Source organism: Channa argus, chromosome 15, assembly GCF_033026475.1.
Source record: "Channa argus isolate prfri chromosome 15, Channa argus male v1.0, whole genome shotgun sequence".
NCBI lineage: Eukaryota > Metazoa > Chordata > Actinopteri > Anabantiformes > Channidae > Channa > Channa argus.
Window position 1 is genome coordinate 328,457 of NC_090211.1, and position 15,110 is coordinate 343,566.

Consider the following 15,110-nt stretch of genomic DNA (forward strand, 5'->3'; position numbering starts at 1 on the left):
ACACAAGTTCTAACCACAACAAAGACAAAAACTGACCTAACTTGAGTGACACACAAGGGGTAACATATATACTGGCTGGCCAAACCAATATGACACACAAGGGGTAGACATAACTGTAACTAGACAAATTATAAACAAACTCTAGACGAACAGTTTAACAACATCACCCCATTACTCAAAGATGAAAAAGCAATAACAAAATAATGAACCAAATAAAGTTTAATAACCTATAACATCTAAAGAAACATGTTTCCCATATTTTCAAATTAAATTAATACAACTTAAACTTAATAACACGAAACTAAACTTAAGGAAAAAGGTAAGTGAAAACATTACCAAACAAACTTAGGCTGTGGCCATAGCACCAATACTGAATGAAAAGAGGAAGATGTCATTAGTTGACTCCTTAATAATCTGCAGAAACATTATAAAATCTCAGAGTGATTGAAATTTGCCTCTGCATGCATAAAGATTGCTTTAATGGTATTTTATATGGAAGTTTAATGTAGCTGACCCTTTTCAAAAAGCTTACCTGTGTCCTACCTTTGATTTCTCCTGTCTTTTAAACAGGGGCCTGGATCTTGATGGGGGGACTGAGGGAGGGCGTGTTCCACTGTGTGAGTGAGGCCGTGAAGAATCAAGTGGCCGCTGCTTCAGCTCTCCCACAGAAGAAAGTGACTACTGTGGGACTGGTACCGTGGGGCCTGGTGCACAACAGGTCGCAGCTCGTCAATGCCAAGGTACTCACCATACAGTAATCAGCCCGTGAAATCATCCTGAGCTGGGGGGGGGGGGGGGGGGGGGTGCGCAGTCAGAGCATGTTAAAAAGAAAAGAGAAATGATCAGCTTTTCGTCATTTTATTCACAATTTCAATTTCAATGCACATGATTGTCATTGGCTCCTGCCCAGCTGCTACTTGCACTGTGTTAAGACGTGTAAAGTTGAGCTTGTTTTAAACCTGCAATATAGCTTAGCTGGGTTCCTTTTGAATATGTCATAGGTTGAGGGCTAAAAAGCCAAATCTCATTACAATTAATAGCAACTGTCGCTGGCCGAGCCTTTTCATCTGTATATGTGAACACCCAGCCAAGATAATGGTCAATGACTATTCTGACTATTCTGCTTCTGTTTTATAACATTTTTATTTGTTATAATGTAAATTACACAATCTCGCAAATTCTGTTGTGATTTAAAGAACATTTTTTCCATTATATAGAGATATTATGAATAGATGTTATTTTTGTCTTATTTCTTTATCTTATTTTTTAACTGGCGACCCTGAACTGAACGGGAAAAGCCAATGGGCTAAAAAAGTACAGGGTTATGAATAAATGTCAGTATTTATGTTAAATTGCCTGTAAAAAATGATAGTAACCACACAATTACCTCAGTTTAATATTTTTTTTTGTTGTGAAATAAAATAGAACAAAATAAATCACTCCTTCCTGTTCAGCTGATATCAAAAAAGGCTTTTAGGGAACTAAAATTAACTAACAAAATTAGCGTTAGTGCAAGAAAGTCTCATGTTCTCACACTTATCGTGTCTCTCCACTCAAAGTGCATGTGGACAGAGGAAAAGTCAAGTTGTTTGCTGCTAAAGGTTTTGTACTGTGATTGTAACCAGTAACGTCAGCATGTGTGGATTACAAATGTCGGTGTTTTTACAGTCTATATGGCTTTTACTGGGGACTCCTCACAAAACCAGATTGCCTATTTGACTCTGACGTATAGTGATCTTAAACGTGTGTCCCATTTCCTAGGGAGATATTTCAATTACTACCCTATATGATTGGGTTTGAGGGCAAACTTAAATTTCAGAGCAGTTTTTTGGAAGAGATTCTGAGACAATTTGTAAAAATGGGCTCTGAACTGCATTGTTTAGCACAATAACAAAGAGAGTACTCAAGTGCAAGTACTTAAGTAAATGCACCGGTCATCTTCATTCACTCTGCCACCCTGTCAGAGGGTTTCAGACAGAACGAAGTCACTCACACTGACTTTTGTGTTGAAGGGAAGCTTCCCGGCTCGTTACCACGTCCAGAACACATCGCAGGAGCTGTGCTGCCTGGACAACAACTGCCAGGCTTTCCTGCTGGTGGATGATGGAAGTGTTGGTCACAAAGGTGCAGAGAGGTCCTTTTGTGGTAGTCTGGAGGACTACATTTCCCATCAGCGCACTGGCATTCGGGGTGAGACATACAGTATAAAAAATTGTTAGTGTGTTGAACAAATGGAGACAAATGGTTCAGTGTCTGTCTAGATTCTCCTTCACTTTACCCAAAAGTGCTGCTCAGTGGCAATAGACCACTTATGATAGAGTATCCATTCCCAGATGGTTTAACCTTCACACTTTGACACATACTCCAACAGTATCAACATACATGATGGTCATGATGGTGGCATAATGATTCACTCTAGAAAAGTTAAATACCTAGGACTCTAAACCAGTTCATTAGAACGGAAGATGTTTTTTTTTCTATTCTGCTGTTTTAATCTAGTTTTATTTCACCATTTATAGACACCTTGCAGCCATTTATATGAACTAAATATGTGACAAAAGATCCAGTTTGTCAGTTTAGATCAGTGAAATCGGCAATGCGCACCAGCAGCTTTGTCACTGTAAAAAACACTGTTCATATACACCCCAAGAAATAAGCAGCAGCCAGCAGCACAATCCCACTACACTCTGTCCCGCACATATGCGCAGGTGCTTGGAGCAGCATTTTAACTAAGTCCATTTGCAGCCATATTCATAAAACTTGATTACAAAATCTACAAAAGACTGAAAGGCTGAGAAAAGGAGGGAGATCCGGCCTCTTTGTTGTTCCACATTTAAGAACCTCAAACAAGTCCAGTTGCCACTGCTCTGTGTCTTTAGGGTGTCCAACAATATGTTCACATTGACTCATACAGTGCAACGGTTTGTCCTCTGTTTGTCCTCTTATAATAATAATTGTTACACCAGGTTAATTTCTTTGTTAATTCAATCTTTAGAATTCTCCCTGTCGTATTCAGTTGCAGCACAGAGTTCCAGATTGTGAGAGACTTCACCTTTGTTTCTCCTCTATCTTCTTATCTCCAACACCAGGTAGTGGCAGTATTGAAATCCCAGTGCTGTGCATGCTTATCTCAGGAGATGCCAAAATGCTGTGGGTAAGGAAAATATCAAATCCATTCTCACACTCACTCATTGTACTATGTTCTTGTAGTTCACCAAACTGTTTAGCTATGGTTTGTAATTTTTCTATTGCATCTTCTTTTTGTGACTTGTAATTTAAAGCTTTTCAGTTAACATCCTATTAAAGAGACACTCCCTGATTAAATACCAGATCAATAAAAATGGCCTGTTAATTACTTTTTCTACATATTCCCTGGCTCAGAGATTAGATGACTCTCTGAAAAAAGGTACACCCTGGTTGGTCCTTTCTGGTTCTGGTCCAGCTGCAGACTTTATTGGTGAGCTGCTGGAAGATCTCTCCTCCATCTCTCCTGCAGCAGAGGTGGAGAACAGTCAGAGTGTCAGCACAGAGCACCGAGACAGGGCTTGGGTTGTGTTTCGGAAACACTTTCCAGCTGCAGCTGCAACTGAGGTGGAGAAAGTGGTGGACAGGGTAAGTCAGACAGGCAAGTGGGATTCTCTGAGTGTGTGTGTAAATGGTCTGCACTAATGTAGCGCTTTTCTACCTATTGACACTCAAAGGGCTTTACACTGCTTTTTATTCAGCCATTCACACTAGCAATCAAACCAATGAGGGACCTGCGATGCAGCTGGCCAAGAATCACCCGTGTGTGTGTCTGTCTTAGATGGTCTACTTAAAGGTGCTGTCTGTAAGAGTTATTGGCATCTAGTGCTGAAGTTGCATATTGCAACTAATTAATCCACCCCCCCAAAACCCAGATCAGCTTTCCCAACTTTATGTCCATCAGAGTTCATGTTGTCCACCACCCTAAGTGATAAAGGTTCCTTACTGCTACTTCCTAAGCCTGCTTCACAGAAAGAGCTGCCTTAAATGTAAAGGAGCACCAACAGGAAATGACCACTGTTATGGCCCTGTCTAGGGGGTAGGGGAGCAAAATGGAAAGATAAATGAGGCTGTTCCCTTTCCGGTCCCCAAACCAAAATCCAGGATCTAGATGTTCCAGCAGTATATTTATTTTAAATGAAAGAAAGTGTCAAACAAACATGACACTATAACTCAGGGTGAACCAAGGCCAACATAATAAAAAAATAAGCTATTTCTCAATGAAAGTGCTCGCTAGCCTCTAGAAATAAACAAACCAAAAGACAGTCGCTAACCCTAACTCCGTAATGTGAAAACAAGAGAAAACAATCAAAAGAAAATGGCAGTTCACCCCTACAGATTCAATACTATTTACAAAATATACAATATCTATACAAAACCATGGCACAAAGCCTAACAATTCAAAAATGCTTAACAAGGTTAAGCAAAAAAGCAGAAAAGCAGAAAAGCCCGGCTGGCTGTTGGGAACCGTACTTTTCAAACTCCAGGAAGTGTAGGATGGACCAATCAGCTTCCGGTACTACCCCCCAAATCCGGCCAATCAGGCAGGGCACCTATAAGAACAACAAAAGAACAACACATATGGCCAGGACCGTACACCACTTAACTTTAGCACAGATCCCTGTAATAAACCTTACACACTGCAAGTAAAATACAGTTTAACGACAGTGTAGAAATACACTATACTGTGGTAAAACACTGTGCTATGTTTACCAAGGGTTTTGTGGGCAGAATTATAAGAACTGAGCGGGAGATTAGAACACCTGAACCTCACCTCAACCATAAAAACTTAATTTAGTCACATGGCAGCCCCAATTACTCTCATTTTGGGATGATCAATTTTTTCAAACTGAAGATCTTGTCTTGCAGTACTGCAAGCAGTAAAGCCCTTTCACAGCCATTCAAGCTGGTGATTCTGATATTATTTGCTATACACTAAACACCTCCTGTGGGCAGTAATAAGTTTTCAGCCAACAATCTTTTTTGGCACATTGTCACTGTTTGGCACCTGTGTCAAATCTACAATGGAACACCATTAGAGCATTGTAAATACTGTAGTTAAAGGTAACGTAAAGAAGGGCCAATACAGCATCTCTGTATACAAATGGCCAAAGTCCAAAACTCCAAGTATTTTTTTTTTTTTTAGTAAAATATTTATGTTTGATGATTAAAGATTTTTATGTTGAAAATTCTGTAATAACCGTACTATTCTCAATGGGAGGCATGAAAAAGATGAAACCTGCAAATTTCTGTGATCATTTCCAAATATTTGTTCATTTGCTTTCACTAGGCTCTGAGTATATATCACAGCAAAGAGCTCATCACTGTTTTCAACGGGGAACAGGATGGTTCTGATGATTTCGACACAGTTCTCCTCAAAGCTCTTGTTAAAGGTGAGGAAATAAGTTCATTTACTCTGTATGCACCTTTGCACTAAATAAATTTTTCATCTTATTAAAACTTTTTATACACTTTGCTATTTTTCTATTTTCTGATGATAGAACATTGGTACTAGCTCAATGTGCTCTGGTGTTTTGCTCCTTTTGTATCAAGCTTGAGTAGCTGTGAGGAATTTTAATTTGGAATGTCCATTTGCACATTGTGTACTTGTACTCTTAATCGTAAAACTTATAAAACACGTTGCCCAATACCTAGTTATCCAGGTGTTAAATGTCTCCGGTTTAGAGCTGTTTTAAGATAGTTGATGAGGACAAAAGTAAAGCTGAATGCAAACTGCTCTGCTAAAGTCTTAAGATCTAGTTACTAACAGTCATGTTCATGTTTCTCAAGAATTCTTAAATAATATTTAATATTTGTAACTGACCACAACTAGAACATTACCTGAAGTTCACTTTTTATTAAAACTATTTAGTATTTGTTACAGTACTTGTATCAAAGTTGGGATGAGGGCAGAGACAGAGAGGGACTGAACTGACAAGAGTTTATTGGAAGGAATTAAATGAGAAAACAGAAATCGCTCCTAACAGGAAGGTAAAGAAAGACTAAGGAAACTAATAAACAGAATCACATCAAACAAAATAAGACACAGATGAGAAACATAAAACATAAAGTCAGAATTAACACACAGGGAAAGACTAGGGAAACTAATAAACAGGAAAAAAAACACCAAACCTCAGAACAAAAGTTGCTGCAAAACAGAGTCCAATACACAAGAGTCAGGATTGCTACGATCAGGTAAACCAAGAGTTCAGAGCATTGGTGAGATGTTGAGGCTCTGGCAGGAAACTGTGGGGAAGGCTGGACCTAAATACTGAGGGGAACAGGTGCAAACGATAAAAAGGGATAACGAACGGTAAAGCTAAAGAACAGGACTAGGAACAGGAAGTGGGGGGGAAAGGGATCACAAAATGGGAGGAAGTGTGACAGGAGTATCGGATCATGACAACTTGGTATCAGTGAGTACTAAAATGTAGGTACTGGGGAAATGTGGATCAGGACATCCCTAATTTGAAATTGTTTTATCTAAGAAAATGTAAAAAAAACCTTTAATGTCTTGTTTTAAACACAGCTATATTCATCCAGTTGATGTAAATTTTGCTTTGCGTGTGTGTGTGTTAAGCTAGTAAACATTTATCCAGTGATGCCAGTGAATGCATTGAAGAGCTGAAACTGGCTGTGGCCTGGAACCGAGTGGACATCGCCAAATCTGAGCTCTTCAATGGAGACATACAGTGGAAGGTCAGAGTACATAGAAAGTAAAGTACCATCCCTACACCTCACAGTGTACAATGCTTGCTGAGTCTTATCAGTAATGAGCAAAAAAATAAGGTTTGCTTTTTGTGGAGTGGTGAATTTAAAATGATATAAATTATATAATTAATAAATGGCCTATATTAGTGTAATGCATTTAAGAATCAATTTAAAGCACTATACAAAGACCTACAGTGTACTGGTGTTGATGCAGTCAAGCATGCTGCCACATGCATCAGAATGATGATTTAATAAAAGTAAAATAATAATAATCCTTGCAGTGGCAGGATGGCTGGGGAAACAAGGGTTGGGCAGCTCCAGTTGATTATTGACAATGCTGATCCACAAATTGATAATTAGTTCTAATGCACAAAAGCAGACTATAAATCCTACACCTGTCCTCATCAGCTGTATTATAAGCTTTAATGAGAATTAAGAGCAAACTATTAAATCCTTTAGTGACCTGGTAGCTCAATAGATAGAACAGCAGGATGGGATGCAGAAGTCATTGGTATCAAATCCCAGCCTACCCACCAGGTGTTTCCCCGAGTGAGACACTCAGTGCCAACCCCAAGGGGGAGGGGTTGGAGGGACACACCTTTCTCTGCATTTAATCCGAAAGAATTTCATTGTAACATGTAGTATGTGCAATATGTATATGTGCTAAATGACAATAAAGTCAGGCTCATACCACAGTGAGTTGTGTACATACTTTAAAATAACATATGACAGGCTTAAATGTTAATTAAACCATGTATACTGAATTTAGTCCTATAATTCACATTAAGTGTTAATGGTTATTTACATGGAGAAGTAGCTGAAGATAAAAAATATATTTGCTTGGATTTTTTGGGGGGTAATCTAATTCCAGTGGATTTTTAGCTAGAAACCTGTAAAAATATACTCAATCCAGTGTTGCTCTTTCATAAGGTTTAACAACTTATTAGAGAAAGGTATTTAAAAAATGATGTAGCAGATGCTGAGATACTCTACTCTAAGTCTTTATTATAAATCATACCTATAAATCACTAAAAGTCTTTGTTTCAAGTCTTCGCATAATGCAGAGCATTATTCATTAGGTGCATGCTGCCTGGTCAAAGGCATTTTTAAATTCCCGAAGTTCTCCTCACAATGTGTTTCTTATGCAAAACCGTTCACATGCTCATAGATAATAGATTTTACAAAAGTTACAAAAATAATTAAAGCTAAATATCCAGTTCTGCTGTCTTTCCTGTCACCTACACAACCTCAGTATTGTGCTGTTTTCTTTCTCAGTGCATTTCAAATGTACAGTACAAACTGGGCTAGGTGCAATGGTTAGAAATGTATTCCTGCATGTGTGTAATTGAATAATACTGGTGATGTCATACTATTTTCAGTATGAGGACCTTGAAGACTCCATGACCGATGCACTGATCAATGACAAGCCCCAGTTTGTGCGTCTCTTTTGTGAGAATGGCCTGAATATCCTGGACTACCTGACATACCGACGCCTAGAGACCTTGTACAATTCACTGTCTGACAGCTCGTTGGCCTACAATCTACTCCAGAAGCGTCTGATGGAGAGGCAGCATGTGGCAGGATCCCAGCCCAGTGTGAAAGACGAAGTGACAGTACCTCTGAAGAGTAGCCAGAGTGCACTAACTGAGCCTGGCTCAGCAATGAATCTCAGTCTGTATGAGGTGAGGGGAACAGGCGAACACACACTTTAAGTTTTTAGATCCTTTAACTAGTTACACATTTTAATGTTAAAATACATTTTTAAAAGTGTTTTTGAAAATTAAGTAAAACAGTCAAAAACAGAGGTAAAACTGAGGTTGCAGGATACAAAGACACAGAGACAAAGTTGCTGTGTGGACCTCCACAGTCCTGGAGGGCCTGGGGGGCAGCTTAACATATCAAAAAAGCATCCTCTAAGGTGCTCTTACAGCAACGTAATGCAATAAAGGGCCTTTAAAGCTGTCCCCATAGTTATCAGTCTCACATGATGTATTCCTTTTTTTCTGGAAAATAATATATATATAAATGCAAATACATAAAAAAGAGCCTTAGCATTACACTTTAAAAAGCATTAACGGTGTTAAAATTAGACCAGGGGGAGGAGGGGAGGGGAGGTTCACTTTAAAACCCATCACGTCCTCCTCAATTCTGTAGAATTTTTGCAGTTTTGGACAAAAAAAACAAAAACATTCCAACATGTTTTCTACCTTACTGAGGACTTTAGAAACTGGATGTGGTCTTTTTATCAAACATGGTTGTTTTGTACGGATGGGGGCCCAATGAATGTATCGGGTGCCCATTACCTATTCTTTGCCTCTCAGGAAGCCTGAATTTGCCACTGTCCACAATAACATTTTGTGGTAAGGCATAGATGAAAATAAGTATATAAAACCCTTACTGAGGCTCTGAGTATTCCCAGAAGCAGAATGGTGGCAACACAGCACATTGTTAGTCAAGGGCTGTTAGTGCATCCAGAAAGTTTTCCCAGCTCTTAACTTCCACATTTTTATCTTACAGCATACAGTCACAGAATTGATCAGGTTCATTATTTTCCTCAAAATTATACAAACAATACCCCATAATGACAACATGGAATAATTTTGTTAAAATTCTTTGCAAATTTATTAGGAATCCAAAAATAGAAATAATTACAACTACAAAAGTTTGCAAAAAGGATGGAAATGAATGTGTGATTATCTCGTTCCAGAAGAGGCAGGAACATAGGGTGACATGTAAGAGTGGAGGTAGAAGCAGCTAGTGTCACACTTACGAAGTGCTATCAATATTAGTGGACCCAGAAAGAGAGACGTAACCAGGTTGTTAGGAAGGTTAGAATGGTTTATTAGGGGGTAGGTAGCACGGATAGAAACGTGGGAAAGGTGGGCGCTGGCGGAGAGCGATGTCCAGGGAAGGAGAGCCTGATCAAAGTATCTTGAGACCCGGTGCAGGGGGGAGTCGCGGGAGAAAGACGAATGGTGAACATGAGATTAGGTGCCGTGGAGACGAGGAGTCGAAGAGAAGTTGCTGGACACAGCAGGGCGGCCGGAGGTTCTGGGGGCAGGCAGTCAAAGAGAGCAGGTTAGTAAAACTATACTGGTTGGTTTTAAAGAGCCTAGAGCACTCGAGTACCATGGAGGATACTGAGGCGATCTGGTGACTTGTGGTGTGAAGGAGACCGGTATATGAGCTGCTGTCATTAGGGCAGATGGTTGCATGCAGGTGTGGCCACCGCCGCAGTCCAGGTGCACTGGGGGAAACAAAGAGAGAAGGAAGGAGGGGAGAGAGAGAGAGAGAGAGAGAAGGAGGGAAGTGGAGGATGGGAGAGCGGGTGCTGTGACAGTCAGGTGGATTACATTTTGTGTCGACGTTGTAATCTGAAAGCATATGAGATCAGTGACTGCAAAGTATTGTTAGTGGACACCACCATCCTGTGTTGTCTAAATGGTAAATGGTCTGCACTTATATAGCGCTTTTCTACCTATTGGCACTCAAAGCGCTTTACACTGCTTCCTATTCACCCATTCACACTCACAATCACACACACATTCATACACCGATGGGGGAGCTGCTATGCAGCTGGCCAACACTCACCGGGAGCAACTAAGTTGGGGTTCAGTGTCTTGCTCAAGGACACTTCGACATGTAACCAGAGGAGCCGGGGATTGAACCAACAACTGTGAGATTGGTGGACAACCGCTCTACCTTGCTGCGCCACAGTCGCCCAGAGTCTAGCAGAGCCAGAAGAAGTTCAGGAGTGTATGCAGAAGAAGAGGTTAGCTAAGAAGAAGTAAGACATTGAAAGGACTGAAGACAGTAGACAGGAGTACATGAACATGCAGTGTAAGGTGAATGTAGAGGCTAACAAAGAGCATATACAGTAAGGACTTGTATGCTAAGTTGGACTGTAGGGAGGGAGAGGTGGAGTTTTACAGGTTGATCGGACAAGGATGTGTAGCAGGTTAAGGTAATTAAAGATAAGGATGGAAATGTATTGATAGGTGCCAGAAGTGTGATGGGAAGATGGAAGGAGAACTTTAGAGTTTAATGAGGAAAATGAACAGGAATAAAGAGTAGAAGAGGTGACTGGTGTGGAGCAGGAAGTAGCAAAGCTTAGTAAGAGTGAAGTGAGGAGGGTGTTGAAGAGGATGAAGAGCGGAAAGGCAGTTGGTCCTGATGACAAACCTGTGGAGGTATGGAAGTGTCTAGGAGAGGTGGCTGTAGAGTTTGTGACTTGTTTATTTAACAAGATCTTGGAGAGTGAGAGGATGCTGAGGACTGGAGGAGAAGTGTACTGGTGCCAATTCCGGAGAATAAGGGAGATGAGCAGAGCTGTGGCAACTACAGAGGAATAAAGCTGATGAGCCAAACAATGAAGTTGTGGGAAAGAGTAGTGGAAGCTCGGCTAAGGGCAGAGGTGAACATTTGTGAGCAGCAATATGGTTTCATGCCTAGAAAGAGTCCAACAGATGCAGTATTTGCTTTGAGGATGCTGATGGAGAAATACAGAGAAGGTCATAGGGAGTTGTATTGTGTCTTCGTAGATTTAGAGAAAGCGTATGACAGGGTGCAGAGAGAGGAGCTGTGGTATTGTATGAGGACGTCTGGAGCGGCAGAGAAATATGTTAGAGTGGTGCAGGACATGTATGAGAGCTGTAAGACAGTGGTGAGGTGCTGTAGGTGTGGCAGAGGAGTTCAAGGTAGAAGGATGCTTAGGTTGGGGACCCCTGAAAGGGAACAGCTGAAAGTAAAAGTATCACATCTATACAAGTATTAACAGCCTTTGCCATTACACTCAAAATTGATCTGTTGCCCTGTGGTTTCACTTCCTGTCTCGGTCTCCTATTTTGTATTCCCCCGTTTCCACATCCTGCCTAACGTGTTTAGCGACTTTACATTTATCACCACTCCTAATTTGTTATACTTGTTCCCTTGACTATTTAAACCAAGCTTTTGCCACAGTTCCCTCCCAGATTGTCTTCATTTCAACCATGACTTTTCAGCCCTCATCAAGTTCATCATTGCTATCTACGGTTCGGACCTCACTACATTTATTATCCTGACTCTTCCTGCCACTCTGGTTTTGTGAGTAACCGTTTCCCATGGATTCTGCCGACCTAATGAATGACTAAGGATTACTGTTTTCTGCCCACGAGGAATCAAGATTATCACTAGCCTTTGTAACCACACCATTATAAGATGTCATGTCTGTTTTTACCAAGCCATGCGATTAACTGCTTACTAGTCCACATGGAGTTCAACCACATGTTTAGGTATCCCATGGTTACCTGTATCAAGGACTTCTCCAGTTACACCAAACATATGTTCATTAAAGGATTCTCATGTATGTCAATGTTATTAACCAAGTTAAGGTCATGAAAGGAAATTATGGAGCCCAGAGCTAAGAGACTATTGCACTAGCGTGTTGTGTGTCACCTGGATTTTGGAGTTTTGATCTTATGCCATTAAAGAGGAATTCGGATTTCTTTTCAAATCAGGGATTAGAGATTCACCACAGCGATGGTCCACAGACTCATTACCAGGCCTGCTTCTCTGGCTCTCACAGTTAACAGTGTATGTCGGAGCACAAACCAAGCCATGAAGCCCAATGAATTATCGGTAGACCTCTGAGACAGGATTGTATCAAGGCACAGATCTGGGGAAGGGTACTGAACAATTTGTGCAGCATTGAAGGTCCCAATGAGCACAGTTCATTGAGCACATTTATCATCTGTAAATGGAAGAAGTTTGGAACCACCAGGACTCTTTCTAGAGCTGGCCGGCCAGCCAAACTGAGCGATCAAGAGAGAAGGGCATTAGTCGAGGAGATAACCAAGAACCTGATGGTCACTCTGAAAGAGCTCCAGCGTTTCTGTGTAGAGAGAACCTTCCAGAAGAGCAACCTTCTCTGCAGCACTCCACCATTTAGGCCTGTATAGCACAGTGGCCAGATGGAAACCAATCCTCAGTAAAAAGCACGTGACAGCCCACCTGAAGGACACTCTGATGAAACAAAGAACTCTTTAGCCTGATTGCCAATTGTAATGTCTGGAGGAAGCAAAGCACCGCTCACCACCTGGCCAATACATCCCTATAGAAAAGCATGGTGGTGGCAGGATCATGCTGTGGGGAGGTTTTCAGTGGCAGGAACCTGGGAGACTAGTCAGGATTGAGGGAAAGATGAATGCAGCAATGTACAAAGACATCCTTGATGAAAACTTGTTCCAGAGCACTCTGGACTTCAGACTGGGGGGATGTTTCAGCTTTCAACAGGACAACAACCCTAAGCACCCAGCCAAGATAACAAAGGAGTGGCTACAGGACAACTCTGTGAATGTCCTCTGTGAATTTTGAGGAAAATAATGGATTTAATCCATTTTGGAATAAGGCTGTAACATACCAAAATGTGGAAAAAGCAAACTGCTGGGACTACATTCTGGATGCACTGTAAAACACAAACTCCAGAGTGTCAAATACCTAAAGTAATGATGCTATATATAAAGTTGAAAGTCCTCATAGGGAGGTGGTTGGGGTGGCAAGACATCGGACCTTCCCACAAAAAAAACACGGTTGGTCTCCAATTTGAGACGTGAGCACTTAATAACAATCTTTCCGCTACATTAATTAAAATCATTACATTTTTTTAAATTTGGGCTTGTATGTCTCCACCATGTCTGTCAAGACTCATATTCTAATCAGTTCATTTAAGTGCACATTTTTCAAATAGAATGTAATGAAATTCAGAAAGTATCACTTTAATGAGACTTTTGTCCACCAAGATCTAATTGGTTTACCTTCATTAATAAAACACATTGAAATTTTGACTTTTCCCCTCCATCCTCTATTTGCTGATGTTAACATACTCACACAGAATGTACTTTTATTACACAAAATCCTTCAAAATGCTTGTGTTGCTCTGTTTTCTGCATGAAGGCATTCTCTCTCTGTATGCAGTACTAGTAAAATGTGTGGTTTCACTGCAGGTATCCCACCTGCTGTCAGACCTATTGGGTGATGTCTGTAAGCCTTTCTATTATGAACCTCTGGGCCTCAGACACAGTAACAGCACAAGGAGGACTCACAAGGTCAGTGAGTAGGGAGGCGGTGGTTTTAGCTGCTGCTACATTCACTTTATGTGATCATGGATAGTTGTCAGCAGTAACCGAGATAATATTTGCTCTGATCCTACTCCCTTATTGGTGACTTCCATGTCTTACATGTATTGTCTTACATTCAGTACATTAATAAGATGCTGCTGAGGAAGTGTAATTACCGGGACCAACCCTGCCCCTCACCATGGGAAAACCTCTTCATCTGGGCTGTCCTGCAGAATCGCAAGGAAATGGCTACTTACTTCTGGGAGATGGTGAGAACCACCTGTAGCATTCCACATTCTCAGTGAAGGCATTTTAATTCAGGGAATTTAAGGCTAAGGTCCAAAGCTGCCATTGTTCATCATGTTTGGTTTGAACTCCTCTGTATCAGTGTGCCTGTATTACTGTGTTTGCTTGTTAGGCCGCGGAGTCAGTGCTAAGCGCTCTGGGAGGATGTAAATTACTGAGGGAGCTTTCTAAACATACGAATGATACTGAGAACAAGCTGGACATGAAGGAACAGGCAAGGAAGTTTGAGAAGCTGGCACACGGTGAGTCACTCCTCATGCTGTTCTGTTCCCTGGAGCCCCAGCTATATGCTCCTCTGATCAGACATTGTACTGAACATCAGCTCGGAGCAAAGAATGTCTCAACCAGATCATACATGTGCACACAACTTTCACTCAATGAGCTAAAATATGTCTTTTAATTATTATATAATAGAGCTTAAAATAGTCCTCATGAGCTAGATATTTTTAAAAACTATTACAACATAGTGATGATGTCATGAATCCCACTCTGAAACCCAGTTCCCCGTCAATTCCTATACCTGCACTCTCCCCGTCTCTCACTGCTAGTCGTTCTCATTCTCATTCAGCTCTACTTCCTGTTCTTGGGTGTTAGTCCCTTGGTGAATGAGCCAACAGGGTTTCCTCTGTTTTGTTATGTTGTTTATTGAAGATTAGATTAAGAAGCATAAGTGTACTGGTGATGTAATTAAAGGCATCATATGGCTTTGGTGTTTGCCTTATAGTTTGCCTTTGTAATTTACCTTTTTAAATTTGTTGTACCAGTTGTCAAGGAAAGAATGCATAACAATGGTTTTGTTACAAGAGAGTTCAGTTCACCTCAACTATTAAAAGCAATAGACGTGGATTATAAGACAGTAACTGAAGCAGAGGAACTGACTTCAAGGTAGTGGGGATTGCAGCAAGGTAGAAGTGAAAGGCTCAGTGTGTAGCTGTATAGGCACACGGTTTACAGTGTTCTGTGGAATAGATATAA

General features: G+C 40.8%; 1 protein-coding gene across 2 annotated transcripts in view; it reads left to right on the forward strand.

Annotated features, from left to right (window-relative positions):
• trpm4a (transient receptor potential cation channel, subfamily M, member 4a) overlaps nt 1–15,110 on the forward strand; it is a 48,737-nt gene that overhangs the window by 10,420 nt on the left and 23,207 nt on the right. For both annotated transcript variants that reach the window (XM_067477276.1, XM_067477277.1), the window contains exons 5-14: nt 571–740; nt 2,013–2,190; nt 3,090–3,154; nt 3,382–3,612; nt 5,315–5,417; nt 6,605–6,723; nt 8,115–8,417; nt 13,716–13,817; nt 13,970–14,098; nt 14,248–14,377. In XM_067477276.1, coding sequence (XP_067333377.1) covers nt 571–740; nt 2,013–2,190; nt 3,090–3,154; nt 3,382–3,612; nt 5,315–5,417; nt 6,605–6,723; nt 8,115–8,417; nt 13,716–13,817; nt 13,970–14,098; nt 14,248–14,377 — 1,530 coding nt within the window. The remainder of the gene's footprint in view (nt 1–570; nt 741–2,012; nt 2,191–3,089; nt 3,155–3,381; nt 3,613–5,314; nt 5,418–6,604; nt 6,724–8,114; nt 8,418–13,715; nt 13,818–13,969; nt 14,099–14,247; nt 14,378–15,110) is intronic.